The 27,442-nt window shown below is 36.4% G+C and overlaps 1 protein-coding gene across 1 annotated transcript; it reads right to left on the bottom strand.

Annotated features, from left to right (window-relative positions):
- Window positions 1–4,867: 4,867 nt before the first annotated feature.
- On the bottom strand, window positions 4,868–5,401 carry LOC122004368 (vegetative cell wall protein gp1-like). Its single transcript, XM_042559268.1, has one exon. It carries the CDS (start codon window positions 5,399–5,401, stop codon window positions 4,868–4,870), a length of 534 nt encoding a protein of 177 aa, XP_042415202.1.
- Between the last annotated feature and the right edge of the window lie 22,041 nt (window positions 5,402–27,442).

The following is a 27,442-nucleotide window of genomic DNA, read 5'->3' as shown; positions in this document are numbered from 1 at the left end:
ATCTGTATCTCGTTCAGATAAGCCATCATTTTTAGGATATGATCCCTTACAGGAGTACCCTCTTGCATGGTGGCTGTCATTATCTTTCTCATAGCTTCTTGTCTAGAAGCCCTATCCTGATGACCAAAGAGTTCCTTGAGATTGTTCATAATATCATAAGCTGTTGGTAAATCTTGATGCTGATGTTGCAATACATTTGACATTGAAGCCAAAATGTAACACCGCGCCATCTCATCTACCTTTACTCATCTCTTATGATATTCAATCTCCTCTTGGGTAGATTCACCAGTGGGTGCTTCAGGACAAGGTTCAGTCAGTACAAATTTATAGCTTTCAGCAGTCAGAACAATGTCCAGGTTCCTTTTCCAATCTATGTAATTAGGTCCAGTAAGTCTATTTTGTTGAAGTATGATGGACAGTGGGTTGAAAGTCATCCTAAGAATCACAAATAACTTTTGGTCAGAACTCTAAATTTAGAATAATATTGATTCCTCAAACAATACTATTTTAAATTAACCAACACCTCATAACACCGTGAATTTTGTATGCCACGTTAGTGTGGACGTATACAAATTCAACATTTGTAAAAGGAGGGTTTTAACCCATTAATTTTATTATCTTGTCAACCTAACTTTTGACAAATAAAATTAATAGTTGGTATTATTTGGTCACACAAATAATAGCAGTGACTCCGTTGGGGGAGGATACTATTAGATGTGTCTAAGTGTATCCCATTACTTGACACTAAGTCCATTAATAAGATTATGCCCCTTCCGTTGGGGAAGATCACACGCTCTTAATTAACTTCCTATAGTTATCCAAAAATGGAAGTCTGTTCTAGTGATCCGCAAACAAGCTCATCCGTTATGGAGGAAGGCACTCAGAGCCAACGCAAGCTTGTTTGCATCACTTACAAACCAGTAATGGAGACCATGGGATTTACTTAAAAATCCCTCTCCCACTTAGTTATTTATAAATGAGGAATTTTAACTATGATAGCCTACTTAACTTGTAAACTAACATGCACACATAGCACAATATAAAAGCAATAAATAGAAAATCTAATTTTCAACTATTATGGCTTTTATCTCTAGTTGTCCTCCGTGTGTTGTCATCCCAAGCTGCTGCCATATTTGGCCACCGCTACCGGGTCTAGCTGTCGCATCCATCTTGCTCCTAGTTCCGCTGCGCCTCTGGTCCTTAGAAGGTTCCACGCTTTGCGAGATTCGATCCGCGACATAAATAGAATTTTATATTTTTGATCCTATATTCCATAAAAGGAATGTACATGTATCTAGATCAAAAATAAAATCCTAATAAAACTAAATACAGCTCCTGCTGTATTTTAATACAATCATGCACACACATATAAATGCCCTTGACATGTCCAAGGGTCCAATCACACACATAATAACTAAAAGCCATAATAGTTAGATCCTGCATTCACAAAGTTAGCACATCCTACTATTAACCTGCCTAAATTATGTATGACATGTGTATAATTAAACTAAATACCAAATACACAGAGGCAAAACCCTAGCTCTGATACCAATTGTTGGTTGCTACTCGAAAAACCTATAGGTTCCACTGTACAAAAATTTTGTACAAAGGTCTGAACCTTTTCCTATCTACCATGTGTTCTTTTAAATTAAATTTTGGATCGCCTGCGGAACTTAACACGTTTGATCCAAAACTTAATCTATTTGTTCTTTTAGGTTTTGACTTGGGTCTCCTGCGGAACTTAACACGTTCGACCCAAGTCTCCTTAAGTTATTAATTCCATTAAATATTAATTTCCATAATTGGTTCCCAGTACTGACGTGGCGAGGCACATGACCTTCTTGGATATGGGAGCAACCACCACCGACTAGACAAAACCTTTTATAGAAAGCTAATATTTAATTTCCTAAAATAACTTTAGGTTAACCAAAGAGAACAATCAAATCACAAGGAAAAGATAAAACAAAAGAACACAACATCGAAAAACATATTCGAAATTCTAGAACGTAAGCCTCTTGTATTTGGTATTATTTCCATAAATAACTAGCATGACGCGGAAAGAAAAATTACTACTTATACCTTGTAGAAAAACCTCTTGATCTTCTACCGTATTCCTTTTCTAACCTCGGACGTTGTGTGGGCAACGATCTTCCGAGACGAGAAACCACCAATCACCTTCTTCTCCTCCTAGCTAGGTTCGGCCAACAAAGAGGAAGCTTCACCAAGGAAGAAAATCAAAACACTAACCAAGCTCCAAGAGATGCTAGCTTTCTCTCCTTCTTCTTCTTCTTCTCCGAGTAGTATCCGGCCACCACAAGAGCTCCAATGGAAGAAGGAGATTCGGCCACCACAAGAGGAAGAGAGGGAGAGGATGGCCGGCCACACCAAGGAACAAAAGAGGGAGAGAAATAATAGATCTTGTGTCTTGTGAAGGCACCCTCACCCCTTCTTTTATATTCCTTGGCCTAGGCAAATTAGGAAATTTAATTACAATAAAATTTCCTTAATTCCCTTGACATGATTTAATTGAGAAAAATAAAATAATATTTCCCCAATTAATCTCTAATGGCCGGCCACATCATTGGAGAACAAATTGGACAAGTTTCAATCAACAATTAAAACTTCCTAATTTGTTTCCGGAAATTTTAAAAAATAAAATTTCTCTTTAAAAATCTCTTCATGGTTGACAAAAAGAAATTTCTATAATTTTAATTTTATCAACATGTGAATAATTTTAAAGAGAAAATAAAATATCTCACCAATCTACAAATAAGGAAAGAGATCTAATCTCTTTCTTTAATCTTTTGTAGATCTTTTATAAGAAAGATATTTTAATTTAAATTCTCTTTAATAAATTATTTCTTCCACATAATAAAAATTAAAATTAAATTTCCCTTTTAATTTAATTTGGCCGGCCCCCACTAGCTTGGGTTCAAGCTAGGGCCGGCCACCCAAATTCATACCTAGGCCGGCCCTAGCTTGTTCCCAAGCTAGCTTGGCCGGCCCCTATTGGGTGGGTATAGAAGGTGGGTATAGGTGGGTATAGAACTCTACAAATAAGAGGCTACGATAGGGACCGAGAGGAGGAATTGGTTTTGGTCTCTCGATAAAATTAAGCATCCCGTGTTCGCCCCGAACACACAACTTAATTTTATCAATGATAATTCATTCCACTAGAGAACTATCATTGAACTACCGCACCAATCCCAAATTACATTTTTGGGCTCCTTCTTATTATGAGTGTGTTAGTCTCCCTGTGTTTAAGATATCGAATGTCCACTAATTAAGTGAGTTACTGACAACTCATTTAATTAATATCTAAGTCCAAGAGTAGTACCACTCAACCTTATCATCATGTTGGACTAAGTCCACCTGCAGGGTTTAACATGACAATCCTTATGAGCTCCTCTTGGGGACATTATCAACCTAGTATCTCTAGGACACAGTTTCCTTCTATAATCAACAACACACACTATAAGTGATACCATTTCCCAACTTATCGGGTTTATTGATTCATCGAACTAAATCTCACCCATTGATAAATTAAAGAAATAAATATCAAACATATGCTTGTTATTATATTAGGATTAAGAGCACACACTTTCATAATAACTGAGGTCTTTGTTCCTTTATAAAGTCAGTATAAAGAAACGACCTCTAATGGTCCTACTCAATACACTCTGAGTGTACTAGTGTAATTATATAGTCAAGATAAACTAATACCTAATTACACTACGACCTTCTAATGGTTTGTTCCTTTCCATTTTAGTCGTGAGCTACTGTTTATAATTTATAAGGTACTGATAACATCATCTTCTGTATGTGACACCACATACTATGTTATCTACAATATAAATTAAATGAACAACTACAAACAAATGTAGACTATTTGACCAAATGTGATTCTTTATTCATAATGAATGTTTGCAAAGCTTAGTCTTTCAGTATACAATCCAACACAGCGAACAATCTCGGCTCATGTGCCCAGGCAGTTTGTAATAATTGCAAACTGACTATCCCAGGGAGTAAGCTAATGTGATGTGATCTCTGGACCCACATCGGGAGCAGTGCATATCACTGGTAGACTGTTTCCGGTTCTACTGAGAAGGCCAGAAATGTCCTGATGAAGTCCGCCCTGACTTCTGAGGCTGTCCAGATGCCCCATAAATACCCTGACCCAGCTGACTGTGACCACTTTGCTACTGTCCGGTAGCCTGTGGTTGCTGGGTCTGTCTTGAAGTTTGATCTGTTTGCTTCCTTTTCTTGTCCGCATTCGCTCTCTGCTGAGCCGATTCAATCATAAGGGCTCTATCCAATGCCTCTATGTAAGATGAATTACCAAAACTTGCAATCTTCACTTGAAGATGTCCATCCAGTCATTGGACAAACTGGAGCATACGGGACCTATCCTCAGCAACTAACTCTGGACAAAACCTGGCTAACCTATTAAATTCAGTATTGTATCCCATCACGGTGTGGTTGTTCTGCCAAAGACTCAGAAAATCCTGATGGTGCGCATATGATAAGACCGTGAAAAATACTGGCTCTCAAAGTCCTCCCTAAATCTCACCCAGGTGATGTGCTGCTCGCCTATGATCGAGCGCTGCATGTCCCACCAGATATCGACCTCGTCCCGTAAATGGAAAGCAGCTAGCTCTACCTTCTCCCACTTATAGCAAGCCATATAGAAGAAAGTTTGCTCCATCGTCTTTATCTAAGACTGAGCCATGCTCGGATTAGTCTCCTCGCGGAATAGCGTCAATAAGATTTTCACCGACTCTGCAAAAGTTGGGATCCGAGCTCGTGCCACAATCATATTAGTAGGGTGAGAAAGGATCACCGCGGAAACTGGCAGAACTACTGGAGCTTATACTAAGGGTGGTACTACTGAATAGGCCGGGGAAGGTACCCTTGGTGCTACATAAGCCGGGGCAGGTATCACTGGTGGCACTGCAGGGTCAATGTAGGTAGGAGCAGCTGGAGGTATGGTAGGTGGTGGTACTAGATAAGGAGTAACTGGTACTGCTGGTACAAGTGTCGGGTATGTAGTAGCAGACACCGGTGATGGTGATGCCGGGTACGCCGTAGGCACGACTGGAGGAGGTGCCGGGTACGCAGCAACAGGCACTGCTGGTGGAGGGGCCAGGTGTGCCGCAGGTGGTACAGTGAATACTGTAGAGGTGGGTCCGACGGGTACAGTCAAGGTGGGTACCTCTGGAGAAGGACCCGTCGGAATCTGAGAGGCCAACGTGGCCGCAGTACCATGAGGAGTCTGTCCCTGACTAACAGGCTCGATCCCAGCAGACCTCTCTGGCGACTCCGTCACTAGAGATCCCAACGCCCTCTTGCGTGGTCGTCCTACACCACGTCTCGGCGCGGGAACACGTGTATATCGCTTCATATCTGTTAAATTATTACCCAAGTATTAATACGGGTACCAAAATTATAAAACTTAATCATTTTACCTATTTGTCGTCTGGAGATGTTCCGTCGCCACCAAATCCCCAAATATGACTTCATCAAAAAATACCTCAGAATTCTGAAACATGAAAACCAGCAGAAATCTATATGAATCCAAAAAGTACCCAAATTAACTCGCAAAACTTGGCTCTGATACTAAATAAACTATCACGCCCCCAGAGGAGTCCTTGTCGATGAAAATCTGGCAACATCTCCCCTTATCGATGACAATATGAATCCTGAATACATAGCCCTCAGGGTCTCTCAATCCTCAACCAATATAGTTAGAACAATACAATAAAGAAAATACACATTCCACGCAGTTTATAGTAGTACAACCTCCGGTTGACTATACATCAAATCACAATCATGCAGTTTCATAAAGATAGCCTCTGGCTGACAACATAAAACAAAAGGAACGCAGCAATATTTAAAACATTATAGATATATATAATGCCTACTCCACTACAACGAAGAAAAACCAACCCACCTTGAAAACCTTCGCAGCGGAAAAAGAGGGTAGCATACCCAAAACTCGATATAAAAATCTACGGGTGTAAGAACTAGACATCACCGGTTTGTAGGTCATATAGCAAGGAAACAAAAGATCAAACATAGAAACCGTCATGGCATGGAGAGGGGACTAGCAGTTGGAACCTCCCGACGGCTTCAACCTGAAACAGGAATAAATCAACGGAGTAAGTTTAATGAACTCAGCGGGTATCGAGCAGACATGCATAGTAAAATATAACTATCGTAATAGTCATGCAGTACAGTCTCCTGAACATTAATAGGTAATGCAAGACTGGACAACGGAAGAAATTGTACTTACCAGGACCTCTTATCCTGACATAAGGGTGTGAACCATACAAATAGATGTCAGATCATCAGGCCAAATACATAATGTCTCCTATATGCATGTCAATCATATGCAGCTAACAAAATGCAACATCTAAAATGCAGCAATCACACACAAATAAATGCAATCCATGCATATGTTGCAAATGACATGGTCACCCCTGATGCTAGTCAGCCACCGTCATCGCGATGATGAGGTCGAGTGGGTAGGGCTATGACAACTGTGTACTCTGTCGTCACTACTCCTGAGTGACCGAGTAGACATAATACTGTCGGAGTACACCTATCCTCCTACCCCAACTCAATGGGGGAGCTGAAGCTCTCATCTCCCTGTGTCATAGTCACAAGGAGGGATCCCTGCCCACTACCACGCTGCGTCACTACTATGAATGAGTGGCCGAGCAGAGCCCTGATAGAGCAACTGCACACACTCTACCTAATGTACCACTAACCCATGAGTGGTTGTGTGTGCAGATCATGTAACTGGCGATGTGCTTAACTACAAAGGAGCCGGTAATCGCTCAACATGCAATCATGCAAGATGGTGCATGAGACTAAAGCATGTAACACCTAACGATATGCGCCTCCATCTAATATGTACCAACAAGAACAATGAATCCATAACAATAAATTAGGTATCATAATGTTCAGGTACACATCCCAGGTATAACTAGTAGCTAGTCCTGTACCCAGTAATGCATTGTATGTCACTACTTCTATGAACATAAGTACACAGGGCAAAAATCAAGATGATATAGGCCTAAACGTATATTAGATAAAATAAAGGCATACCTCAGGTATCAAGTAGTGACATACCAAGGCAGATATAAAACATAACAATTACTACTAGCTATAACATACTATGCATATCATAATGACCATATCAAAAGAAGATAAGTCAAAGGTACCCGCCTTTATATGTTGATCGTATTAGAATACAATCCACGTTGTGCTACTCGCCCCAAATTAGAGTCTTGCATCAATAGATGTTATTTTGCTACTCTCACATGAATCAAATAACTAAACCAATTAGGGTAGCCCTAATCGAAACATGATCATCGCTTACCCTAGTACTTAAAGGTTAATCAACCTTTTTAACAACTTTGATTCCAAGTTATCATCATCTACTCATTGATTGATACTTAATTAAAATAACCTCCATCCTAACTGAATTAGTACAAGAAATTACTATTAATCTCCTCAATTTCAATTAACCTAAACCTGATAATGATCTTAATAATCAACCACTAGTTAACCAACCCATAACATATCATGAAATCAATCTCCATCTTCGACATATTATCACATTCCAAATCTGCTACATCACCAAATCAATCCCAACTAACAACTAAGTATAGATTAATCAACTCAAAACCATAATCAGGTCCAAGATTAACAACTAAGCACTGCTCACTATCTGCTTAGGTTTAGTTTTGTTACCCCAATTTAATCCGCAGTTGCTCGATGGAGATCTCAAGTGTAGCTACGATGAACAAGGAGCTCTCCACTCAGATCTGTAACAGCTCGATGATGATCTCAGATGCAACTGTAGATCTCCTCTTGATGGTTGTCCTGCTCCTCCATTCAACACCAGCGATGGTTCCTCGGCAACAGTTAAAGGTAGAGCAGTGGAATCCCCTTCTTGATTGGCAGTGGTTCGAGGTAACCGACAGCGTCTGCTCTAGGAGGAAGGTAGTCCGGCGGTGAATACCAGAGAAGACTGAGATACGATGACTCACACCACGGCCGGCGATGGCATAGAGGTGGTGACGCTAGGGCATGAAAGAGAGAGGCGGTGGTGGCTGTTAGAGTGTATACTAAAAGATTAACTTTTGTAAACATTTATTTTAGAAATAAAAGAATCATATTGGTCAAATGTCTATATTTATTTGTTAAGTATAGTTATTCAATTAATTTATATTGTAGATAACATGGTGTGTGGTGTCACACACAGAAGATCATGTTATCAATTCTTTATAAATTATAAACAGTTGCTCATGACTAAGATGGAAAGGAACAAACCATTGGAATATTCATAGTGTAATTAGGTATTAGTTTATCTTGACTAATAAATTACACTAGTACACTCTAAGTGTATTGAGTAGGACCATTTTAGGTAAGTTCTTTTTATACTGACTTAATAAAAGAACTAGACCTTAGTTATTATAGAAGTGTGTGCTCTTAATCCTAATATAATAACAAGCATATATATTTAGTATTTATTTCTTTAACGTATCAAAGAGTGAGATTTAGCTCGATAAATCAATAGGCCCGATAAGTTTGCAAATGATATTACTTATAGTGTGTGTTGTTGATTATAGAGGGAAACTATGTCCTAGTTATCTAGGTTGAGAATGTCCCCAAGAGGAGCTCATAAGGATTGTCATGTTAAACCCTGCAGGTGGACCTAGTCCGACATGACGATAAGGTTGAGTGGTACTACTCTTGGACTAAGACATTAATTAAAGTGAGTTGTCAGTAACTCAATTAAATTAATGGACATTCGATATCTTAAACACAGGGAGACTAACACACTCATAATAAGAAGGAGCCCATAATGTAATTTGGGATTGGTGCGGTAGTGCAATAATAACTCTCTAGTGGAATGAGTTATTATTGATAAATTTGAGTTGTGTGTTTGGGGCAAACACGGGATACTTAAGCTCGTCGGAAGGGCAAAACCAATTTCTCCTCTAGGTCCCTCTCGTAGCCTCAATTAAGCGTTAAATCCACTCATGAAAACCCCATCCTGGTGTTCAAGAGGGGGCCGACCCATGGCTTGGTGACCAAGCCATAGGGGTCGGTCACTTACTTCTCAAAGGGGGCCGGCCATTTGCTTGGTACCCAAGCAAGAAGGGGTCGGCCAATAAAACTTAAACTAGGGGGGGTGTTTTGAATTTTTAAAATCTTCTCTTTGTAGATATCTACAAGTTTTGAAAGAGAGATTTTAAAATATAAAACTTTCCTTATTTGAATTAGGCCACATGGTTTAAAAGAAAGTTTAAAAGTTTTAAAACTTTCCTTTTTTAACCATTCTCATGATTTTTTTTTTAAAAAAAAGGAAGAGAAGTTTTAAATTTGAAACTTTCTATTTTTGTAACCATGTTAAAAAAAGAAAATTTTAGAAGAGAAGTTTTAAATTTTAAAACTTAGTTTTAATTTTTAAAACTTAGTTTTAATTTTTAAAACTTAGTTTTAATTTTTAAAACTTTCCTTTTTTAACATCCATGTTAGGAAATTAAAAGAGAGTTTGTAAAATTTTATAAGAGCTTTTCTACTTTGCTTATAAAATTTTTACAAAAGAGTTTATTTCTTTCCTCTTAGGGCCGGTCACCCTTGCTTGGTGCCCAAGCAAGGGGCCGGCCAATCAATTTAATCAATGATTGATGATTGAATCAATCAAGAGGAAGGAAAAGGAAAAATAAAAGGGGAAAAGGAAAAACAAGAGGAATATTTTAATTTTTGTAAAAATCTTTTCCTTATTTGCCTTGGGCAAGTAATATAAAAGAAGCGGAGGGGAGGCTTCATGTATTACCAATTCTTATTCTCTTATTGGAGCTCTTCATTGTGGCCGACCCCTCTCTTCTTTCTTTTCCCCTTGCTCTCTTTTGTTCCTTGGTGGTGGTGGTGGCCGAATACTAGAGAAGGAGGAGCTTTGGGTGGTGTTCATCTTGGAGGATCATCGCCCACACGACGTCCAAGAGGAGGCGAGGAATACGGCAGAAGATCTCGAGGTTATTAGCATACAAAGAAGAGGTATAACTAGTAATTATTTTCTGCATCATACTATTTCTTCTTTGTTAGAATTCCAAACACAAGAGGCATATGATTCTAGAATTTCGGATTTGTTTCGAAGTTGTTTTTTTTTGTTTTTTGAATTTGTGATTCGATTGTTCTTTTCGGTTAAACCTAATGTTATTTTAGGAAATTAAATATTGAATTTCTATTAAAGGCTTTATCGAGGCAGTGGTGGATGATCCCATATCCAAGAAGGCCTAGTGCCTCGCCATGTTTGACCTGGAAGCCGATTTTAGAAATAAATATTTAATTAACTTTATAACATAGGTGGATTTGGATAAATAGTGTTAAGTTCCACTTGCGATCCAAATCTAAACCATCAAGAATAGATAAGTTAAATTTGGAATCAATAATGTTAAGTTCCGTTTGCGATTCCTAATTTAATTTCTAAAGAACACAATAGGTTGTTTAGGAAAGGTTCGACACTTGTATAAAATTTTTGTACAGTGAAACTGGTACGATTTTCTTATGACTAACCAATAATTGGTATCAGAGCTAGGGTTTGCCTCTGTGTGTTTGATTTTTAAATTAATTATGCACATGTCATACATAATTTAGGCAGGATAATGGTAGGATATGCTAACTCTTTGGTTAGAGGCTCCAACTATTATGGCTTATAGATGTTGTGTGTGATTGGACCCTTGGACATGTCAAGGGCATTATTTTTATGTGTGCATGATTGTATGTAACTAATACAGCAGGAGCTGTATTAACCCTAGGATTTTAGAATTTTATTTTCGATCTAGATTACATGTACATTCATTCGTGGAATATAGGATCGATATATGTAAAATTCTATTTTTGTCGCGGATCATATCTTTGTGAGGCGTGGTGCTATTGGAGGACCAAAGGCGCAGCGGAATAAGAAGCAAGATAGATGCGACAACTGGACCCGATGTCGGTGGCTAAAGATGGCAGCAGCTAGGGTTGGAGCACACGGAGGACAGTGATGGAAAAGACCATAATAGTTGGAAAATTAATTTCCAAATTTATTACTTTTATTTACTGTGATGTGTGTGTATGCATGTGATGTATGCTTGCATAAGTTAAAATTCCTCATCTTAAATAACTAAGTGGGAGAGGGATTTTTTAAATAAATTCCACGGTCTCCATTATTGGTTTGTAAGTGATGCAAACAAACTTGCGTGTTGGCTCTGAGTGCCTTCCTCTATATCGGATGAGTTTGTTTGTGGATCACTAGATCAAACTTCCATTTTGGATGACTATAGGAAATTAATCAAGAGCGTGTGATCACCCCCATCGGAAGGGGCACAATCTTATTAATGGACTAAGTGTCAAGTAATGGTAAACACTTAGGCACGTCTAATAGTATCCTCCCCATCGGAGTCATTGCTATTATTCGTGTGACCGAAGGAAAACCAACTATTAATTTTATTTGTCAAAAAGTTAGGTTGACAAGAATAAAATTAATGGGTAAAACCTCCTCTTACAAATGTTTGATTTTATATACGTCCACACTATCGTGACATACAAAATTCATGGTGATTTGAGGTGTTGGTTAATTTAAATAGTATTGTTTGAGGAATCAATACTATTCTAAATTTAGAGTATTGACCAAAGTCTATTTTGTGATTCTTAGGATGACTTTCAACCCACTGGCCATTATTCTGAAAGAGAATAGACTTACTGGTCCAAATTATATAGATTGGAAAAGAAATCTGGATATTGTCTCAACTGCTGAAAGCTATAAGTTTGCACTGTCAGAGGTATGCCCAGATACACTTAACAGTGATTCTACCCCAGAGGAGATTGAGTATCATAAGAAATGGGTAAAAGTAGATGAGATGGCGTGATGTTACATTTTGGTTTCAATGCCAAATGTATTGCAACATCAGCATCAAGATTTACCAACTGCCTATGATATAATGAACAATCTCAAAGAACTCTTTGGATACCAGAGTCGGACTGCTAGGCAAGAGGCAATGAGAAAGTTAATGACATCCACCATGTCAGAGGGGACATCCACCATGTCAGAGGGGACACCCGTAAGGGATCATATCCTCAAAATGATGGCTTATCTGAACGAAATACAAGCCCTTGGAGGTGAAATCGATGGGGAAACCCAGGTTAATATTGTTCTCCAAACGCTGTCCAAAAGTTTTGAGCAGTTCCGCCTGAACTATAACATGAACAAAAGGGAGTATACGTTGGCGGAACTTTTGACAGAACTACAGGCAGCAGAAGGTATATATCATCACAGTTCTCAGATTCACTATGCTAAAAGTGATTCTACTTCTAAGTTGAAAGGCAAGAAGAAGAAGAAACAGGTTGTTTCAGTAAAGAAGGTGAATAAACCTCTAGGAACGGGACCAAAAGCTGGAATGAAGAAGCTGAAGGGCAAGTGCTTCATCTACAAGCAGTCAGAACATTGGAAGGTGGACTGTCCTCGTAGGAATCAGAACAATAAAGGTATGTCTCATTCTCTAGTAGTTGAAACATGTTTAGTGGTGTTATCTACCAGCACCTGGTTTGTAGATACGGGAGCCACTGATCATGTCTACAACTCTTTGCAGCAGGAAACCCGATGACTATTTGAAGGAGAGATAACCATCTACATGGATAATGCTACTAAGGTGGCGGCTGTTACAGTGGGAGACGTCTACTTATCTTTTGATAGGAATAGAAGTTTGATTTTAAGAAATTCTCTTTATGTACCCAGTTTTAGAAAAAATTTAATTTTAGTTTCTAAACTGTATTTGAATGAATATTCTGTTTCTTTCAATAACAATGTGGTTATAAAGAGAAATAGGATTATTATCTATTCTGGTGCATTGGTTGGTAATTTATATATTTTAAATCCAATTTCTCCCTCAAGGCAACAAATGAAAATTAATAACACATCTTCTAACTCTAATAAGAGAAAAGAACCTTCAGAAATGAACCAAACATATCTTTGGCATCTAAGGCTTGGTCATATTAACTTAAGTAGGATTCAAAGGCTTATAGCCGATGAACTCTTGGGTTCATTAGAGTTGGAAAATTTTCCAACCTGTGAATCTTGCTTGGAAGGTAAAATGACCAAGAGACCTTTTAAGACCAAGGGGTATAGAGCCAAAGATGTGTTAGAACTGGTTCATTCTGATTTGTGTGGTCCTATGTCTATCCAGGTAAGAGGTGGTTTCGAATACTTTGTCTCTTTTATAGATGATTATTCAAGATACAGATACATTTACTTGATGCGCCGCAGTCTGAGTGCTTTGATAAGTTCAAAGAGTACAAGGCTGATGTGGAGAAACGTCTCAGTAAAAGTATCAAAATACTACGGTCTGATCGTGGTGGCGAATACCTCTTAGGAGATTTTAGGAATTACTTATCAGAGGCCGGGATTCAATTCTAGTTGTTCGCACCTGGTACACCCCAACAGAATGGTGTGGCAGAACGAAGGAATAGGACTCTAATGGAGATGGTTAGATCGATGATGAGTTATTCAGAATTACCAAATTCGTTTTGGGGATACGCTCTGAAAATAGTAGCGCACATTCTGAACTTAGTACCTTCTAAATCAGTACCCTCTACTCCCACAGAATTATGGAATGGGTGAAAGCCCAGTCTAAGACATATTCAGATTTGGGGTAATCCAGTATATCTGCTGAAAGCAGATGCTGATAAGTTAGAATCTCGTACATAAGTTCGCGTGTTTGTGGGTTATCCTAGAGGAACGAAAGATGGTTTATTTTATAGTCTTAAAGACCAGAAGGTCATTGTTAGAACCAATGCCCAGTTTTTAGAAGAAGACTATATAGTGGACCACAAACCCAAAAGTAAAATTGTTCTAGAAGAAATAAGAGAGGACACGTCTACTTCAGTACCAACAGAACAAGATGAAGTACCACAAGAGACTGCAACACGTATCACATATGATACACAACCGCAGACAGTGCCTCATCGTAGTGGGAGGGTTGTAAGGCAACCAGTGAGATTCATGTTTTTGGGAGAGTCTTCGGATTTGATTCCAGGTAAACATGAACCTGATCCCCGGACATATGATGAAGCACTCCAAGATATAGATGCAGTATCTTAGTAAAAGACAATGAATTCTGAAATAGAGTCTATGTATTCTAATAAGGTCTGGGAGCTTGTAGAACCACCAGATGGTGTAAAAGCCGTTGGATGCAAGTGGATCTATAAAAGGAAAAGAGGGACAGATGGGAAGGTAGAAACCTTCAAAGCAAGGCTTGTTGCGAAAGGGTATACTCAGAAAGAGGGAATCAATTATGAGGAGACATTTTCACCGGTAGCTATGCTAAAGTCTATCCAGATACTCTTATCCATTACTGCTCATATGAATTATGAGATTTGGCAAATGGATGTCAAGACAGCTTTCCTTAACGGAAGTCTTGAAGAAAACATCCATATGAAGCAACCAGAGGGGTTTATTGAAAAGGGCAAAGAACATCTAGTATGTAAGCTGAATCGGTCCATTTATGGACTGAAGCAAGATTCAAGATCTTGGAACATCCGGTTTAATGAAGTAATCCAGTCATATGGATTTATTCAGTGTCTGGATGAGTCTTGTGTATACAAGAAGTGTAACGGAAACGTGGTGGTATTTCTTGTACTATACGTAGATGATACTTTGTTAATTGGCAACAATGTCAAAGTATTATCGGATGTAAGGGTATGGTTATCCAAACAATTTGATATGAAGAATTTAGGAGAATGTGCACATATTCTTGGGATCAAAGTCATAAGGGATCGCAAGAAAAGGATGTTGTGCCTATCTCAAGCTTCATATATAGATACAATCCTTGCTCGTTTTAGCATGCAAAACTCCAAGGTTTCTTACCTTTTAGACATAGAGTAGCTTATCTAAAGAGATGTCTCCGAAGACATCGAAGGAAACAGAGGACATGAAGGCAGTTCCTTATGCTTCGGCTATGGGAAGCCTAATGTATGCAATGCTGTGTATGAGACCGGATATCTGCTTTACCGTGGGCATGGTTAGAAGATATCAAAGTAACCCTGGACAATGACATTGGACTGCTGTAAAGCATATATTGAAGTTCTTGAGAAGGACTAGAGATTATATGCTAGTTTACCAAGCAGACGATTTGCTCCCTGTAGGTTACACGGATTCAGACTTCCAATCAGATAGGGACAATAGTAAGTCTACATCAGGCTATTTGTTTACTTTAGGAGGTGGAGCCATTGCATGGAGGAGTGTTAAGCAGAAATTCGTTTCAGACTCAACCATGGAAGTTGAGTATGTGGTAGCCTCTGAGGCAGCCAAAGAAGCTGTATGACTCAGGAACTTTCTAATGGACTTAGATGTGATTCCTGGTTTGCCCAAAATCATCACAATTTATTGTGATAATAGTGGTGCAGTTGCAAACTCAAAGGAACCACGAGCCCATAAGGTAAGTAAACATATAGAGCGCAAGTAACACCTGATACGAGACATCGACAAGTGAGGAGAAGTTGTCGTCGCCAAGATTGCATCAGCAGATAACCTGGCAGATCCTTTCACTAAGGCCCTTCTGGCGAAAGCTTTTGATCGGCAAGTGGAGGGGATGGGAATCAGATGTTGTTGGTGAGGAAAGCATCCGACGATTGAACCTTAGTTTTGATAATGGCAAAGGGATTCAAAGTTAAGTTTAATTGTTATCTAATGTGTATGATTGAGTGTTTCAGGAAAGTCCTAGCTGTGGTTAGGCAAGTGGAAAATCCTAGGGGGTGGTAACCCTAGGTTATAGGGGGTGGTAACCCTATGCGGGAAGTCTTGATGGGTCAGAGCTTCGGGCAAAAATCCTAGGGGGCGATAACCCTAGGTTGAAATCCTGGTGTCGCAAACCAGGTGGAAGTCTGGACGGGTCGTGGACCGGACGTCTAACATGAAGACCGGAAGCAACGGACGCTGAGCAAAAGTCCAATCGATCTGGAGGATCGAACTGGCAAAGGTAAACTCTCTTGAGTGGAGTAGGTGAGGACGGGTTCCCCGGAAGAGGGAATAGTAAGTGTCGGTTCGACCTAGGGTTTACGGTAGGAAATCCGAAGTCAGAACTGGATAGTTCGATGGCTGTCAAACTTTATATTTATGATATTATATGTGCTAACTTTTGTATTGCAGGATATGCTTGTGTTTTGGGTCTAACATGTCTTGCAGGTATAAAAGAACAAGGTTGAGCCTCGGATGAACAGTGTCCGAGGCACCTCCATGGAGCTTGGAGGCCCCTCGGGTGCAAAGCAGAAGCTGGCTGCGTAGTAGGCTTGGAGGTGCCTCGGATGGAGCTGGAGGCGCCTCGAACCAGATCTTAGAGGCGCCTTGGAGTGGCTTGGAGGCGCCTTCAAGTGGATGAGTTGCGACCAGTTCAGCGATGATCCACGCGGCTGACCCGGAGGCTCGGAGGCGCCTTGCAAGAGGTTTGAGGCGCCTCCAGCACTGTATAAAAGGGGTGTTCGAGCAGCAGCTTAATTCAATGATTTCTAAAGTATTCTTCCATTGCGTGCTGCTCAAGAAACGTCCCGACCAAGCAACGACAAGTTCCCGATGACCCTGAGCTCCAGTTTCTATATTTTTGGTTATTGGTATAGCCTTTTGATTATTCTTTTGTAATACAAATTTGTAATCTTGCGCTTTCATAGTGAATTGCCCAAAGTAAATGCTCAACGAGAATGGACCTTGGAGTAGGAGCCGCCCAAGGCTCCGAACCAAGTAAAACCACTTGGGTCCTTCTGTGTGTTTTATTTTTCCACTGCTTTATTCTGAATGTGTTTTACGAATCCAAAATGAGTGAAAGCCGTGAGTGCTATTCACCCCCCTCTAGCGCGTCTCGATCCAACAGATGTATGGCAACAGATATGGTAGCTTAGTCTTTTGGTATAAGTAGGAGATTGTTAGAGTGTATACTAAAAGCCTAACTTTTGTAAACATTTATTTTTGAAATAAAAGAATCACATTGGTTAAATGTCTACATTTATTTATTAAGTGTAGTTGTTCAATTAATTTATATTGTAGATAACATGGTGTGTGGTGTCACACACAAAAGATCATATTATCAGTTCTTTATAAATTATAAACAGTTGCTCACAACTAAGATGAAAAGGAACAAACCATTGGAATAGTCGTAGTGTAATTAGGTATTAGTTTATCTTGACTAATAAATTACACTAGTACACTCTAAGTGTATTGAGTAGGACCATTTTAGGTAAGTTCTTTTTATACTGACTTAATAAAAGAACTAGACCTTAGTTATTATGGAAGTGTGTGCTCTTAATCCTAATATAATAACAAACATATATATTTAGTATTTATTTCTTTAACGTATCAAAATGTGAGATTTAGCTCGATAAATCAATAGGTCCGATAAGTTGGCAAATGACATTACTTATAGTGTGTGTTGTTGATTATAGAGGGAAACTATGTCCTAGTTATTTAGGTTGAGAATGTCCCCAAGAGGAGCTCATAAGGATTGTCATGTTAAACCCTGCAGGTGGACTTAGGCCGACATGACGATAAGGTTGAGTGGTACTACTCTTGGACTAAGACATTAATTAAAGTGAGTCGTCAGTAACTCAATTAAATTAATGGACATTCGATATCTTAAACACAGGGAGACTAACACACTCATAATAAGAATGAGCACATAATGTAATTTGGAATTGGTGTGGTAGTGCAATAATAACTCTCTAGTGGAATGAATTATTATTGATGAACTTGAGTTGTGTGTTCGGGGCGAACACGGGATACTCAAGCTCGTCAGAAGGACAAAACCAATTTCTCCTCTAGATCCCTGTCATACCCTCAATGAAGCCATAAATCCACTCATGAAAAGCTCATCTTGGTGTTCAAGAGGGGGTCGGCCCATGGCTTGGTGACCAAGCCATAGGGGTCGACCACTTACTTCTCAAAGGGGGTCGGGCCTTTGCTTGGTACCCAAGCAAGAAGGGGCCGACCAATAAAATTCAAACTAGGAGGGGTGTTTTGAACTTTTAAAATCTTCTCTTTGTAGATATCTACAAGTTTTGAAAGAGAGATTTTAAAATATAAAACTTTCCTTATTTGAATTAGGCCACATGGTTTCAAAGAAAGTTTAAAAGTTTTAAAACTTTCCTTTTTTAACCATCCTCATGGTTTTTTTTTTTAAAAAAAAGGAAGAGAAGTTTTAAATTTGAAACTTTCTATTTTTGTAACCATGTTAAAAAAGGAAATTTTAGAAGAGAAGTTTTAAATTTTAAAACTTGGTTTTAATTTTTAAAACTTTCCTTTTTTAACATCCATGTTAGGAAATTAAAAGAGAGTTTGTAAAATTTTATAAGAGCTTTTCTACTTTGCTTATAAAATTTTTACAAAAGATTTTATTTCTTTCCTCTTAGGGTCGGCCACCCTTGCTTGGTACCCAAGCAAGGGGCCAACCAATTAATTTAATCAATGATTGATGATTGAATCAATCAAGAGGAAGGAAAAGGAAAAATAAAAGGGGAAAAGGAAAAACAAAACGAAGATTTTAATTTTTGTAAAAATATTTTCCTTATTTGTCTTGGGCAAGTAATATAAAAGAAGGGGAGAGGAGGCTTCATGTATTACTAATTCTTATTCTCTTGTTGGAGCTCTTCATTGTGGTCGACCCCTCTCTTCTTTCTTTTCCCCTTGCTCTCTTTTGTTCTTTGGTGGTGGTGGTGGTCGAATACTAGAGAAGGAGGAGGAGCTTTGGGTGGTGTTCATCTTGGAGGATCATCGCCCACACGACGTCCAAGAGGAAACGAGGAATATGGCAGAAGATCTCGAGGTTATTAGTTTACAAAGAAGAGGTATAACTAGTAATTATTTTCCGCATCATACTATTTCTTCTTTGTTAGAATTCCAAACACAAGAGACATATGATTCTAGAATTTGAGATTTGTTTCGAAGTTGTGTTTTTTTTTTGTTTTTCAAATTTGTGATTCGATTGTTCTTTTCAGTTAAACCTAATGTTATTTTAGGAAATTAAATATTGAATTTCTATTAAAGGCTTTGTCGAGGCAGTGGTGGATGATCCCATACCCAAGAAGGCCTAGTGCCTTGCCATGTTTGACCTGAGAGTCAATTTTAGAAATAAATATTTAATTAACTTTATAACATAGGTGGATTTGGATCAATAGTATTAAGTTTCGCTTGCGATCCAAATCTAAACCATTAAGAACAAATAAGTTAAATTTGGAATCAATAATGTTAAGTTCCGTTTGTGATTCCTAATTTAATTTCTAAAGAACACAATAGGTTGTTTAGGAAAGGTTCGACACTTGTACAAAATTTTTATACAGTGGAACCAGTACGATCTTCCTAGGACCAACCAACAGTGGCTTCATGAATTAGTGGTCTACAGCTAAAGAAGAACCCGAGGCGAGGGGAATCCGACGCTAGGGTTCACACGAAGAGGGCTCGGGTAGCTAGTGGTCGGTTGGCGCCCATCTGCGACGTCAGCCAAGGCAGCGATGCACGAGGGCGAGCGACGTGGCAAGATCACAAGGAAGAGGCAAAGGATCGGTGGTGAAGATAGGAGGCTCATCCGGTGTGGGGTGAGCGACGTTGTCGAGCTCGAGCTTATCACGTCGACACAATCATGGCGAGAACCGGGAGATGGCGTCAGGAGCAAGGAAAAGAATCAGGAGGAAAATTAATGGTTTAGGTCACTGTAACGACATATAAATACTTAGGTTTTGCTTTATCAAACACTAGGTACACTCCTCAATCAACTCCCACTAAATGGTTAATCCAAACAAGCTTTTCCCAAGCTTATAATTTCATCCCCTCAAAATACGTCATACGAGCTCTGAAAAATTTCCTGAAGATTCCTAAAAATTTCTAAAAATTCTATTAAGGTTATTCATCTATTAAACCTTATTATACTATTATTATTTTGTTATGTTATTTTATAATTTTAAAATACATGTGATTCACACCCCCTCCCTTCTCACGTGCCAGCGGTCCTACAAATGGTATTAGATTCATATTGCTCTGAATTGATGCAACAACCAATTGAGCAGGGTTATATATATATATACACACACACACACATGCGTGCGCGCACAACACCACTTGAGGTCATGTCTGATTTATTCACTTTCTCCCACACTACTAATGAAGACCTAGTATTGGCAATCTCTCAATTTTTTTAAGATGTCTCATTAAGAATGGAGAAATATCTACGAATCTTGAACATATGATCAAGAATGTTTCGATACTAAAGGCGAGAATTGGAATAGTTCTTGGGAAGCAAAAATATCGACAATTTGTTGATATTGAAAAAACCTTCTTAGGACTCAGAGTTGAATAGAAAGATAATTGAGTTAATTTGTTATATTTTACCTAACAATGTATTGTGTAGATTAGAAAAGTCTGAGAATACATACGAGCTTTAGACCTTGTTGATCAAGTTTTACGAGAAGTCATTGAAACTAGAGGATCAAGTTAGAGCTTAACCAAGACAAGTTCGAATCAGTAGAAAAGTCGACAAAATTAGTGTTTGCACTTGAGATTAGTATGATTTACCAAAATACCTCTATCAATAGAGAATTAAATAATATACATGATAATTTAGAAAATTGTTCTATAAATTTATATAATAATTTATATAATTATGAAATTACCTCTAGTATTATGCATGATGATCTAGATTTACATAAATCAAATTTAATTAAAAAATTAGAATTAAATAATAATTTATTTATTAATAATAATTGTGCTTCAGAAAATTAAATTCAAAATATGAATAACTTAATTAATAAATCAGAAAACTTAATTGATAATTAAGAAAATAAAATTATTAATTCTAAAATTTTAATTAATTCAGAAAAAATTTAATTAATTCAAAAAAATTAAAAATTTAGATTTAATTAATTCAAAAAAATTTAATTTAAATAATTAGTTGATAAAAATCTTAAAAATTTAGAAATAACTAATAATTTAATTAATTCAAATGTACATTAAGATAAATTCAAATTTAAAACTTAAAAAATAACAAAATAGATCTATATAAAATTAATGAATACTTAAATAACATATTTAATAATTTAGATAATGTCAAAAGTTTCTATCCAAAGCAAAGATAATTTAATTAATAAAAATTTAAATATTAAGGATAATAATATAGATAAAACAAATCTAATAAATTAAACTAATAATATAAACTTAAAAGATAAAGAAAAATATAAATATAAGGATAAAATCAAACACTAGGATAAAATCAAAATTAAATCTAACAAATTTGAAATTAAATATTAAAGATAACATTTAAAGAAAGATAATCTAGTAAATTTTAAATTAACAATTAATAAAAACTTAAACATTAAAGATAAATCTTTAAAAAAGATAATTCAAATAATTTAACAAATTCAAAAATAAAAATTAATAAAAATTTAAATATTAAACATAATCTTTTAAAGAAAGATAATTCAAATAATTTAATAAATTTAAAATTAAAAGAAAATTTAAATCTACGTGTTTTTAAAGAAGAACACTTTAACTAACTTAATTAATTCAAAATTAAAAACTCAAATTAAACTTAAATTACAATTAATTAAATATTAATTAACTTTAATTAAACTTAACAGAATAAAAGTTATATGATTCCGGGATGGACTCTAAATTAGTTGACACCTCTAAAACATAGTCTACTCATTTGGGTAATTATGATTATATTAGAAAGATAATTTGATTCTTGTCCAATCTAATACCAGGATGAGATGAGATAATAGTACGTTAGAAAATCTTAGTATATGGAGTCAAGTAGGGTAAGGCGTGCCTTGCTTGGTCTACTTAGCTAAGTGGAACTAATCGAAGCTATCTCGCCACATCCTAGACTAGTTAGATCTATGTTAAATGTACAATTTCTTAAAAAGGTTTTGTCTAGAAGTGATCATGACTTCGATACCCAAGAAGGCTCCCGTGCCTTGCCACAGTCTTAAAACCAACTTTTGAAATATAAATTTAACTAACTAGCGGTTAAACCTGAATTTAACACAAAGTTAAACTATCTTTAAAATAAAAATTTTAACTAACTGTTAGTATCCCAAGGTAGTTTTAATGTGATCAACCAACTCAGGTTAGGTCTTGTTGATTTTTAACCCTTTGTCTAAGTGTGCAGGAACTTAGGAGCACAAGAAGTCGAGCGAAAGACGCAGCTAGCGAGAATGACGGCACGGGAGAGAGTCGACAGGCTCGGTGCATCCGAGGGACGAGGTGCTGCAAAAGAGTATGTGGGCGGAAGAGAAGGAGGCACGCGGTGTTTTCAAAGGATGAGAAGTCGGAGCAAAAGATTGCTCGAGGAGACGAGCAAAAGACGCAGTTAGCGAGAAGAACGGCATGGGAGAGAGCAGACGAGCTCAGTGCGTCTGAGGGATGAGACATTGAGGAAGAGTACACCGACAGACGAGAAAGAAGCACGCGACAATTCCGAGGGACGAGAAGCCAGGAGCAGAAGATTGCTCGAAGGCTGGAAGTTGGGTTCGGGTGAGCCCTATTCCGGATGGCCAATATCACCTAAGCGAGCGGAGCCGGAACGGAATACCCGGACCAAGGCGAGTGGAGCCGGAGCGGAAGACTGGGACTGAAATTCAACAAGATATTGACTTTCTTGGTCCGGGCGCTCGACCTCACTTGACTCCGGGCACCTGGAACCCTTCCAGGCGCCCGGACCATGATGTTTATCCAGATCACGTTAAACGCAATCCGTTACGATGGGGATAAAGTTTTATCCCCCTTTAGGCGCCTCAACCAAGGTTATAAATACAGTCCTGGTCCCAGAAACCTAGACACAATAACAGAGAACGCTTGTAAATGATTTCTTTTGCCTAGTTTCATATTTCCAGTACTTCAATTGTTGTAAAGAGGATTGCCCGGCTGAAGGAAAAATTAGTGCACTTTCCACTTCCTTGGATTAACAACCTTCTCGATTATAATCAAGTAATTCGTTGTGTCTCTTCCTTTTTTAATTAGTCTTATATATTTTATGCAAGTGTTAATTTTGTTAAAGTTATAAAAGCTCAAGGAAGATTTTTCGTTTGTCTTTTCAGGGTAATTTACCTCCCTCTTGTCGGCCGCTAAGGGTACTAACACTAACTCATCTAAAAAAACTATAGGAATACTTTGGTTGAAAAATTAGACCGGGTGAGATAATTAAGTACTTTAACATTAAAATTAAAATAAAAATAAAAATAAAAATAAAAATAAAAAAAAATAACTTTAAAAATTAAACTTTAAAATTAATTAAACATTAAAATTAAACTTAACTTTAAAATTAAATAAATTAAATGATAAATTAAATTAATTAAAATATTTTTTAAAAAAATTATTTTAAAAATCCTTTTACAAATTAGTTAAAAATTCTTATAAAATTATTTAAAACCCCCTTACACAATTATTTTAAAACCCATTTTTAAAATACTTTTTAAAATCATTAAAAAAAAACTTTTAAAAAAATATTTAAAAAATCCTTTTAAATTATTTAAAAAATCATCTTATAATCCTTTAAAAAAAATAAATCCTAAATTAATAAAACTTCAATTAAAACTTAAAGATAAAGTAAATTAAAATTAAATTAAATTTAAAATAATCCTAATTAATTAATTAATTAATCTTAAATTCAATAATTATTAATCTTAAATTACTCAATCAATTAATTCAAAATCTATCTTACTGAATTAATTTAATTAAAGTTAAAATTAATAATTAATTAACTTAAATCTCAATTAATAACTAATTATTATTAATCCAAAATAATTAAATAATTTAATTATTCTGAAATTTAATTAATCAAATCATACTTAAATTAATTACAATATAATATTTAATTTAACTTAAATTAAAATGTAATTAAACTTAACTTAATACTATTAAAACTTAATTTAATTCAATTTGACTTAAATAAAGCTTAATTAATGTAAATTTAAGTTAATTTACTCCAATTTAATCAATCAAATAAGTACTAAATTTTTAAATCGAGTTAAGTAAATAATAGCTAATCAATATTGATAATAATCAATATAACTTAGTTTTAAGTAAACTATTAATCCAAAAATAAACTTATTTGTTAATTCAAATTAAATGCACTAAATTTGAACTTAAGAATTTGAACTTATTTAACTTTATTCAAACTTAAGAATTTGAAGTTAACTTATTCTTAACTTAATTAATAAAACATTAGTAATAAATTATTTTATTTAGATTGAAAGTTAATTTTAATTTAATTAACTTAACTCTAGATTAATCATATATTTTCTGAAAATAAATATTCCCCAACATAGGCACTTAGGTAAGTTCCTTGTGGCTAATAAGGGTAAGAAGGAAGGTGTCGGGTTAAGGGGGCGAGAGTGCTAAACATTTTAAAAATGCCTTTAAAGAAATCTTTGGGTTTTGAAAAATATTTTCTTTAAAAATATTTTTGGAAAATCCTTGAAAAATATTTTAAATTCTTAAACATATTTTTGAGAAATACATTTTGAAAATACTTTTGGAAATTCAATTAGTCTTTTGATTTGAATTAACCCCTAAGACACATAAGAAGTTTTTCTTATGGTTAACAAGGATTTCCTAAGAAAATGTCATACTCAGAGGGAGATTCCATTTAACAACATATTTTGAAATTTAATTATTTTGAAAATATTATCTTCAGAAAGAGTGAACCCTTTAGCTCTTTCAGAATAATGCATTCAAAGATATTTTTCAATACAAACATTTTTAGAAAATTACTTGAAAATATTTCAAAAACATCTTGAAAATCATTTTTTCATATAAAAAACTTTACTTTGAAAAATAGTTTAAAATATTTAGAAAAATTACTTTGAACCCTTTGTTTGCAAAATACTTAAATTATTTACAAAATTTACTATTAAAGTTTTTTTTTCATACACTTAAAAACTTACTTTAGAAAGTCTGTCAAAAATTTTAAACTTTAACTTGGAAATACTTTTTTTTTTAAAAAAAATGAGAAAATGCTTTAATTGAAAATATGAATTTCTAACTTTTGAAAAAAAAAAATTCTTATTTTGTTTGACACTATATTATGGTGACTTGAGAAACTTAGTTATTTTGATGAATGACAAGGGAGGAAGGTAATAGGATTTAAGTTAAGAAAAATTACTCATGCTATTATTGTTTTACATATTTTTTTCTAACTTTAACCCAGATTATCATTATATCAAAAGAATATATTGTTAGTATAGTTGACACTAATAATTAAATTTTAGTTTTGATGAATGATAAATGGTTAAAGTTAAATTTTGTGCTCTAATACCTTTACCAAATATGTAGGAAGTGACGGGTCTAGAGGACCTGACACCAGACTGAAGCCTAGTTAGGTCTGAGGATTTGATAATTGACACGAAGTCCAGATAAGTCAAGGTGTGACACAATATCTAGCAGGAAGTTCCGCTGGGTCTGCGGGACCTAACAACTAACTGAAGTTTAGTTGGGTCCACGGACCTGACAACTATCAAGAAGATCTGGTGGGTCAAGAGGCAAGTCAAGTGACTGAAAAATGATAAGTAAAGATAAGTCACTGGAGGAGAGTGGTCCAATGAGAATGAGTACTAGAGGGACTATAAGCATTAGTCCAGCTTACAGTCATTTTAGAAGTTTAAGCTGAGGCCATGACTAGATCTTGGTCTTGAAAAGACATGATCTAATTAATAATCATTCTATTTTATATTATACTAACTCTATTTTGCAAGTTACACTTGGTTGCACTAACCTTGTAATGCAGGAAATTCGATGGCTGGAAAAAAGGTCTACCAGGCGCTAGGGAGGGATCCAAGCGCCCGGAGGTGTATGGATTGGCCTGAACCCAGTCACCTGAGTAGATGAGTTGGCGCATGCTAATTGGCCATCACACGTCAGAGTTCAGGCACCTGGATCGGGTCTAGGCGCCCGAACACGGATAAGTTAGCAAAGTCCCAAGATCGGATAAGCCTCATTGGAGGCGACTGGTGGTGGCTCGGACACTTGGAAAAGGCCTATAAAAAGGACTTTGACCAAAAGCTTTAGTTCAATGTTCACTTTGACTTTCATACTCACGTGCTACTCCGAGAAGACTTCTATAACACCGAAAGGCTGCTCTGACAACCAATGACTAAGCTTCTACTTCTTTTTGCTGTCGGCATACTTTAATTTTCCTACATGTTACTTAAATTTGTGTAATCATTTCAAGCTTATAATGATTGCACAATTTAAGCACTTAACGAGTGTGGATCTTGGAGTAGGAGTCATTAAAGACTCCAAACCAAGTAAAATGCACTTGCCAACGGTCCTGCACCTCTCACATGTGGAGGCACCTCCAATGATCAGAGGTGCCAACGTGCATTGCCCACTGGCATCACCCAGGCTAAAAAGCCTCACATATGTGGCTTTGATATCTCCCATATCACTTTCAGTTGCCCCTAACCTCTCAGTCGTAGATGTATACCCAACTAATATGATCGACCATTATTTACAGAATCATTATTTGAATCTTAGGATCCTATGATTCAGAAGTACCAAATTGATTCATGATCGTTTGGAATCATCTTTTATAGTGAAATCATAGCAAAATCAGTTGGATTGTATAGAATCGATATAATTAGTACAATCCTATCTTTCAACGATTCTATACTTTTTTTATTGGGTTGCAATCTTGCCCTTGATCCAATCTAATCCTGATCCCAAATCGATCCTACTAACTCTGGATCAACTATATATGTTCTTATATTATTGGATTTTAATTCTTTTATATTTTAAAAAAATATTGACCCTTTAATAACTAATTTTGGTGAAATTTAAAATAAATTACGTTAATGTTTTTTTTTCTCTTTTCACATTAAAAATAATTTTAAGGCTTATTAGTAATTTTCTTTGGTTATTTTTTTTTATAAAAATTGTACACTATGTTGGTGCAATATTCCCTAGGTTAAGGTTGACCTGGTTGACTAAGTTTGAGATCGCTCAAGCTTGAGTCTTGATGTTTGTGTTTCGATGTTTGACAATACATGAAGACTGATAATACATGGAGATTGCAGGTGTAATCGTTCATTTGGAGAGATTGTTGGTACAATTCTCCTCTGGTCAAGGATGACCAGTTAGATGTGAAGAAGAGTCAAGTAGGTCAAAACTGATTGGATACTTGACTGAGAAGTCCTGGTGATTGAAGCCAGGCAGTTGGAAAATCCTGGTGAGTGAAGCTAGGTGAAAGACCTAGTGAGTGAAGCTAGGTAGAGGAGAAGTCTTGGTGAGTGAAGTTAGACAGATGGGAAGTCCTGGTGAGTGAAGTCAGGTAGATGGGAAGTCCTGGTGAGTGAAGCTAGGCAGTTGGGAAATCCTGGTGAGTGAAGCCAGGTAAAAGACCTAATGAGTGAAGTT

The sequence above is a fragment of the Zingiber officinale genome, chromosome 7B (assembly GCF_018446385.1).
Source record: "Zingiber officinale cultivar Zhangliang chromosome 7B, Zo_v1.1, whole genome shotgun sequence".
Taxonomy (NCBI): Eukaryota; Viridiplantae; Streptophyta; class Magnoliopsida; order Zingiberales; family Zingiberaceae; genus Zingiber; species Zingiber officinale.
Note: the sequence above shows the minus strand (reverse complement) of the source record. Positions and strands in the feature narration are given on the sequence as shown.

Coding starts and splice junctions, on each gene's coding strand:
- LOC122004368 (XM_042559268.1), bottom strand. CDS start 5,401: ATGAAGCGATATACACGTGTTCCCGCGCCGAGACGTGGTGTAGGACGA.